The following is an 8,616-nucleotide window of genomic DNA, read 5'->3' as shown; positions in this document are numbered from 1 at the left end:
TCCCCTGAGATGTCACATTTATCCAGAGAAAGCTCCGAGCTCTCAGCCAGCTGTCAATAGAGTGAGAATAGTAGGAAACTAAAACTCATATGTAATTCATCCATTGCTATATTGTTTTTTAAACATCTGTCCTTTTACTTAATTTTACTTCAATCTACCCAACACATGTCCCTCAAAAGAAAATATAGAGAGCATGCAAGGATCAATAAGAACTGAATCTTTCACCGCAAAACAAATATCATGATAACAATATTAAGATAAGATAAGATAAGATAAGATAGAACTTTATTAATCCCTCGGGTGGGTTCCTCTGGGAAATTCGACTTCCAAAGAAAAGCACAGCAACGACCGAAGTTACAGTTACAAAAGAGAATTGTTATACATATATATATATATATATATGTATATATATATATATATATATATATATATATATATATATATATATATACACACACACACACATATATAAATACAGAGACAAATATAAATAAAATATACAAAGGGGATAAATAGAATAAATAGGAATAAAAAATTACTGAATATTACTAATATTACTAAATATTATTGAACACAGTCAACATCCTTTTTGCTTGTTTTGTTTCTGGCTTTAGGATTCAGTCTTTGCTGAACGTCTGTGCATTGACGTGGCTGCTGTTTGATGTTTCACAATGTTGAACTCTGATTACGGCTGTCCGGGAAGTCAGTTTGAAATCTGGACTGTAAATAACCTCATAGATTTTTGTACAAAAACATTATCTGACAAATGCAGGAGGAAAGAAATAAATACAAGCAGTTCCAACTGAGCGGTGTTTTCTTGACGTTCACTATGTGTACAAAATGTGTGTCTGCGTACTTTGTGTGCATTTGTAAGGACCCCAATTTAAGCTTTATACATTTATAAAATGTGCACGCAGTGTCTATTTGTGAATTGATTTCAACAGCAGCCAGAATTACTCAGCCGTTTGTTTACTGTTTCCCAACTTTTAGGCTTTGATGACTAATTATTAACTGGTTCAGAAGAACAAGGTTCTACTCTGCTCTGCTTTGTGAATTAATTCCTGCAAAATGTGTCTCAGGTCTCTTGGATTTGTCCTGATTTTATTTCCTGGAGTGCTTCTCGGTGAGGACATTTATTTATTTATTTGAAGTTGTTGGTTATATATCTAATGTGCGTTTTTATGGGGCTTGTTTGTTTGTTTTTATTGTATTTCAGCACAGCGCTGTGACGCTCCCAGGCTTCATGGTTATTTTATCCCCGAACAAGAGACTTACTCTGACAGAACCACGATCACTTATTCCTGTGATAACGGATATAAACCTGTAGTGGAGGGTTGGTGGGCAACCAGTACCTGTGAACATGGGCAATGGTCTCATGAACCACAATGCATAGGTAAGTGTTACATATATATGTCTATACTGGGAATGGTAAATGTGCTTAAAAACTTAAATAAATATATATATATATATTATTAAAAGATTGTGTAATCAGTTGTCTCAAAACATAAGAAATAAGCTAAAAATCAGACTGATCAGCAAATAAAGACAATGTTCAATCTTATGTCAGGATGGTGAAGCTTTCATTTTAACTCTAAAAAAGTTATAAACTAAATAAAAAATAATATTATGAGGTACAGGACATACAAATCAGAGTTTGGGACTCCTAATTCTCTTTGAATTAACCGTTCATGCAGGGACACATTTTGCTGTTTGTGGAGTTTTAAAGTTAAATACCACAAATCACAGAAGTCCAAGCCTGTCAAGAATCATTCTGCCACGAATAAAAGAAAATTGCATTTCTTCCAAGAAAATACGTGTTTGTTAGGTTTTTTGTTTTGTTTTGTTTTTGTCTGTTTGTTCTTTTTTTGTTGTTGTTTTGATTTGTTTTGTTTTGTTTTTTTCCCCTCCACTGTGATTAAGTTGTATTGTTGTTCATGTTGTATAAATAAGAAAACCAATAAAACATAAATTATAATTAAAAAGAAAATACATGTTGCTTGTCTTCATGGTTAAGATGGGAATTTGTCATTGATCGTGACTTTTATGAACACTTACACTAACCCTGAACCCCAACAGTTAATATTGTTAAACTGTTGATGGTGACTTTTGTCTGGTTTTCCTCAGATTTAAAGGAACAATTAAAAAAAACTTTCTTCCAGTAATTCCTTGAATTAACTCTTCACAACGTTTAATGCGACATGTTGCTGTTCGCAGTCAGAAAGTTTTAATTATGAATGTAAAAGTTACTCTGTGAAATCTCAAAGTGTTGATGGTGACTCTGGTCTGTTCTTCCACAGATGAAAGCAGCTGCCTTCCACCAACTATTCCCAATGGAAAGTACCCTAAAAACTCAAACGGCTGGTATGAGGATGGAAGTACACTAACGATAACATGCGATGGAGGATTTGAGCACCAAAACCAGATCAACACCACTACCTGTGGAAATGGAAAATGGTCCTCTGCACCAGTCTGTGAGAGTAAGTCTGCCACATGTTTGACTCCAGTTAGCTGTTCAACACTTTTTTTCTGCTTCTATTCATGACTTTTTATTTTTACAGGAAGTATGAGTGCATGCAGTACACCTCCTAAAATCCCCCATGCAGTCATCATTCATGGATACCAGGAAGTGTTTGCAGCAGGTTCAGAAGTGCAGTATGAGTGTGAAGACAGATACACTGCACACACCGAGAAATCTGTTTGTATACAGGGAAACTGGACAGCAGTGCCAACATGCAGTAAGCTGACTGTTTAATGAGATCTGCATTTATGTATTTACTTTTTATGAATTGGCAATAATCCACAGTAAGTTTAAAAACAACTGATTACATGACACTTGTATCAGTGCACAAATGAATGAGAATGTTTAGTAAGATAAGATAAGATAAGATAACCTTTATTAGTCCCACACGTGGGAAATTTGTTTTGTCACAGCAGGAAGTGGACAGTGCAAAAGTTATGAGGCAAAAATTAGAATACAATAAGAATAAATACAGTACACAACTGTACAGAATAGAATAAAATAAAATACTATATACAGTAGAATAAAATAAAATAAATATACAATAAGATAAAAATAGAATACAAATACAAATACTATATACAACTGAGTAAAAATACAACGATGACAGAAAGGATTATTGCACTTAGTATTATTGCATATGTATGGATGTGTGTGCTTGATCAGTTAAAGTCTTTATTATGGAGTCTGACAGCAGTGGGGAGGAAAGACCTGCGAAATCTCTCCGTCCCACACCGTGGGTGCCGCAGTCTCCCACTGAAGGAGCTGCTCAGTGCTGTCACAGTCTGCTGCATAGTGAATGATCAGGTGGTCAGAAATATAATAAATAAAAAATAATAAGTAGTCTGCAATCAATCGAAGTTTACAGTCTACAAATGATGCACGTTTAAACAGGAAGTGGACTGTCAGTGTCTGTTTACAGTCTTTTCTGCTGTTCATAGTGAAATTTAATAAAATACAAAAAAACCCAGATATTTAATACATATTACAGTGACTTTATCCTTTTATTTCTGGGTGTTTTTGAGCAGTAAAAGTTCTTGGATGCATATGTAGTGTGTGTAGAATATGTGATGTATTTTCTGTCTCTCTGACAGAGATTGAAACCAGACCAGGTGGTGAACATACTGAATCAACAGTTACAGAAACAGGAGACGGCAGTGTGATACAGCCAGGACATGGAGGTAGGTTATGATTTACATTATGTCTCAGTGGGGGTTAAAAGTTCTCTAGCATGAATACCTTGTTAACATAAAAATGACTGACAAACTTTATAAAATAATAATAGAGAAAATGTTCAAATTGGCCTAATCTCAAAGCAAAATAACTGTTTTGTATCTTTCAGGATCTTCAAATGAGAGAGATACACGTCTTCGTTATACAACAAGTAAATAAGTACATTATTTTCTCCTTGAATTTATTCATGCTGACCAATCAGAATGTTAAGTGCATTACCTCGGCCACAGTTTGGTATGTTTTCAGAAATATTCCTGCGTTTTCATTTCAGTTCAAAGTTGCGGAAACTTCCCTGTTATTGAAAATGCTGTTGCTCAGCAAACTTCACGATACTATTTGTTATACCAATGCCAACGTTTGTACAGATTAGTGGGTCCAGGAAGAGTGAAGTGTATCAGCAATGGCACGTGGTCAGACTTACCTGAGTGCAGAGGTATAAACACATCAATGATAATCATTTTTAAGGATCTCTTAAAGCGTTGGGGAGAAATTTTAATTTAATGGTTGTTTCTTGTGTCCAGCTAACTTCTGTGCTGTCAACACCAATGACAATCCTGCATACATATCTGTGGGAACTGTGCACATAGAAAATGGTAAGGAAGAGAGAGTGGAGTGTGTGAAACCACACAGCTGGTCGTTAGAACATTATTCTAAGGTTCGATGCATCAATGGAAGAGTGGAGGCAACTAACTGTAAGTATTACTGTAAACTCTCTATGTTTGAACGTGTCAGTCAGAAAAGTTTTCAGTGCTGTGTTGCCTACATGTTAACACGTTTTTATTACCTATAAGAAAGAAAACTTTGAAATAAATAAAACAACTGAACATGAATCGTTTTAATAACAACTACATTTTAAAAGCACTTAATGTCTCTGTGTGTCGTCATATCCAACCAAGCTTTTACAACTTTAAACTCCTTTAAACACACAGAAAAAAACTGCAGCAACTCTGCTGATTCACTGATTCGTTGTTGCCTTCATTACTTGTCACCAGAAGTACTGCACAGGCACCTGTCACACCTTGTAGTGTATGCTGCTGCCCTGACAGCTTCCCTTTCCCTGCACTAATGCCTGTGATGTGGAAATTATTAAAATGAGTAACAGATATACACAATAGATCTTATAGACCCAATGAATATGTATTTCTTTAACATACACAGGAAAGCTTTAAACAGAGTTTACTGTGTGATCACCTTTAACGAGGCTGATAAATATGTTGTTTACTTTGTGCCTCGTGTAAACACAGGGGACTATTTTGTAAACAAACATATCCACTTCTATAGAAACTTTGTAGAAACTTGTAGACATGTAGAAAACTGAACACACCTCATCTGCAAATGTTAAGTAACTGAAGTTTTCACACTGAGCTTCTGCATCACTGTTTACAGGTTGTAACAGGGTGGAACATGCAGTGGTGAGTGTTCCTCTTTAAAAGAATTGCTGTTATTGCTCTGATCTGTCATTTAAAGAGCTTTCATATGAAGAAACACATCTTGGTTTTTTGTTTGTTTGTTTTTTTGGTGGGGGGGGGTTCTTGTTTTTTGTTTTTACACTTGTAATTTATTCACAAAATATATTTTCTTCTAACCAGAGGTGCAAAACACAGCCGTAGCTGAGGATTTGATCACCACCTTGGAGCTTTTAAAGGAGACACCTGACATATGATCACATCATCACATCTTCATTGTCATCTTGAAGAGTGTGAGAGAAAATGATTTGTGTGCTCATATATGAAACAAACACCGGTGAACTGAATAAAGTCTCAGTATTTACTATCATTACTCCTGCTGCTCTTGATTTCAGGGTGTTCCTGTTCAGGGTGACAAGTTGCTGAAAGTTCTCACATGTGGTTTTCTTTTCTGGAGCCTCCAGACAGTCATACACCTACAAACTCACACATTTCTTTTTGCCGTTTGTTTGTTTTTGCAGTTTTGATTTATTGATCATGGCAAAAAGTTTGAGAAAAACTTCATCACTTTTTACTAGGGATGGGTACCGGTGTCCGGTGCCATGATGGCACCGGTTCTGACATAAACGGTAGTAACCAGACCGAAAAGCAGCGCACATTTCGGTGCTTTATTTCGGTGCTTTTTTTTCCTGAGCTGTGATACACTTTAGATTCTAGCCAATCATTTTACGTTTCCGAGGATAGTAGGCGGGGCCAGGTACGTACGTTCTGTTAGAGCAGAGCTACAGATTAAAAATGTCCAAGGCGAATCGGTCAAAAGTCTGGCTGTACTTCATAGCAAAATATGCAAACTCAGCAGCCTGCCACAAGTGCTTTAAGCTGATACTGTGATACTGTCAAAGGAGGTAACACCTCAAATCCGATGAAACACCTGGCGACGCATAGCGTTTTTTTTTAAAGCCCAGAAATGCGCCGTATTTGATAGCTTGCTGCGAGACCTCACACCGAGCACATCTACTGCGGGTGGGTTGCCTGTTATGCAACATCCCCCAAAAACACGAAGAGGAGAGTCCTGGCCCCTAGCCCTGCCAGTGTAGCAGAAATGATGACGGATGATGGTGGCAGCAGCCGTTCTTCTCTGCGTGAGTAGCTAATTTACGTTGAGTAGGCTAACCACGTTATTACATTAATGCATGTAAGGTGAACTAGCAAACATCATCATAGCTACATGCGGCTGTCCTCTTGTTTGATGGCAGATACTCCCTTCACCCTGGCTAAAAAGGCTAAAATGACCAAAGAAAAAGTGGAAAACAGTTAAACATGAGAGGTTTAGGACAAAGTTTGTGTTTTTTTCCATTGTTTAAGCGCTGCTCCCAGCCAAGAGTGATACCATATATGCCCCATAGCTGCAGAAAAGGCTAACATTGTTATATTTTTACAAAAAACAGCTGAACATGAGAGGTTTTTGGACCAATTTTGTGTTCTCCATTCTTTAAGCACCGGTTTGAGCACCGTTTAAGCACCGGCACCGTTTCAAAAGTACCGATTTGGCACCGGTATCGGATAAAACCTAAACGATACCCATCCCTACTTTTTACAAATGTGAAGAATGTTTAAACTATCGAATTGTCAAACAGTTCTGACCAAAGTTACGGGAAAAGCCTCATAAAAATAATAACTTTGTTTTTATTTCTTTACTGTTTTTAACCCTTTAAAGCCGGTCGGAGTGGGCACGCTCTGTTTTGCGTAACTATTTTTAAATCCTGGTAGCACTGCAACCACTTAAGCTAGCGCAATAATTTTTTTTCCATACATCCACGTGAAATACTATGAATGCTTTCCAGATGCAGTGTATGTATGACCAACAAATTTTTAAAAAAAGCAGCCTAACACCCACAAAAGCAGATAGATCACTCATTACAGATTTTCCTTATTCAACTTATTCATAAGCTTCATAACAATGCCATGTGTTTACTTCCCCATCGTGCACAACCAGACGAGCCCAGACATATCTGACAGTTCGACACTTTACACTATTTCCTTTGCTTCCTTACCTGAGTGAGTCCTGAAGTGCATTTCCAGACTTGACTTTCACAGCAACTTTCTGCAGTATTTATTTATGCAGACAACAAAAGAAAACAACACTTGCCAAAGTTACAGGCTACTCTGGAAAGGAGAGAGAGAAGCCGGTGACAACAACAACACCACTCCACTAGAGAACAAGCCCGTGGTTTGTATAACATACTTCTGCCAGACTTTCTCTCCCAGATGAGCACTTCTGTAGTGGACTGTCAGGTTATCATGGCATCTAATGCACTTGCCACACTCCTCACACTGGTGTGCTTTCTCACCTGTAATAGAAATGGGTACAGTTAAAATACTGTTTTTAAGTGTTTTAACGCTGTACCATGTGACTGTGTGGAGGCAAAGCCACGAAAGTAACAAGTAAAACTAGAGAATAGCACTGCCGTCCCTTCCATGCTCACCAGAGTGTATTTTCTGATGTTGGGTCAGGTGATCGTGGCGTATGAAGGTTTTCCCACAAACATCACACTCATACTCAGTTTTAGGCCCGCTTCTTTTCTCTCTATATCTCCTACCCCTTGGGTCTATTTTCAGGAAACATGGGATTTCTTTCCACTGCTACGCCGATGACTCCCAGATTTATTTCCCACTTAAAAAGATAAATGGCTTCTCAGTAGACCCGCTGCTCAGATGCCTTGATGAAATAAGGACTTGGATGGCTTTGAACTTTTTACATTTTAATGAACAGAAAACAGAAGTGATGGTTTTTGGTGGCGCTTCTGAGGCCACTATTATAGATCTTGGTTCACTGGCACAGTATGTTAAACCAGTCATCACTAATCTGGGAGTTAAAATAGAGGCAAATCTTAAACTTGAAAGCCAGGTCAGAGCTGTTGTAAGATCTAGCTTTTTTCATTTGAGGGAATTAGCCAAAATAAAGCCTATCTTATCGAAACAGCATTTTCAGACAGTAATCCATGCCTTTGTTACTTCTAGGCTGGATTATTGTAACGCACTTTATTTTGGGGTTAGTGATGCGTCCATTAGGCGCCTGCAGGTTGTGCAAAATGCTGCAGCACGTCTTTTAACTGGAACAAAAAAGTTTGAGCACATTACCCCTATTTTAATTTCACTCCACTGGCTACCTGTACATTTTAGGATTGTTTTTAAAATTCTCTTATTTGCTTTTAAATCTCTTAATGGCCTGGCCCCCCCCTACCTCTCGGAGCTACTACAACCATATACACCTGCCCGTTCCCTTAGGTCCGCCAATCAGCAACTCCTTAAGGTACCGAAAACTAAGTATAAACTTAAAGGTGATCGTGCTTTTGCTGTAGCTGCTCCAAAGTTGTGGAATGATCTGCCCTTGCATGTTAGGCAGGCCTCTTCTCTCTCTGAATTTAAAAGTCTTCTTAAAACATATTTATTCGCTGA

The 8,616-nt window shown here is 37.6% G+C and overlaps 1 protein-coding gene across 1 annotated transcript; it reads left to right on the top strand.

Annotated features, from left to right (window-relative positions):
• Positions 1 to 971: 971 nt before the first annotated feature.
• Positions 972 to 5,530, top strand: LOC147308757 (complement factor H-related protein 1-like). The gene is made up of 10 exons (XM_086272793.1): positions 972 to 1,123; positions 1,217 to 1,393; positions 2,298 to 2,477; positions 2,559 to 2,735; positions 3,613 to 3,699; positions 3,861 to 3,902; positions 4,023 to 4,184; positions 4,273 to 4,443; positions 5,138 to 5,163; positions 5,341 to 5,530. Exons 1-10 carry the CDS (start codon positions 1,069 to 1,071, stop codon positions 5,359 to 5,361), a joined length of 1,098 nt encoding a protein of 365 aa, XP_086128919.1. The 5' UTR covers positions 972 to 1,068; the 3' UTR covers positions 5,362 to 5,530.
• The last annotated feature ends 3,086 nt before the right edge of the window (positions 5,531 to 8,616 follow it).

Source organism: Aulonocara sp. 'chitande type north' Nkhata Bay, linkage group LG18 (genome assembly GCF_057382095.1).
Source record: "Aulonocara sp. 'chitande type north' Nkhata Bay isolate Kocher_YH1m ecotype deep benthic linkage group LG18, A_spYH_male_GT1.1, whole genome shotgun sequence".
NCBI classification, from domain to species: Eukaryota; Metazoa; Chordata; class Actinopteri; order Cichliformes; family Cichlidae; genus Aulonocara; species Aulonocara sp. 'chitande type north' Nkhata Bay.
Note: the sequence above shows the minus strand (reverse complement) of the source record. Positions and strands in the feature narration are given on the sequence as shown.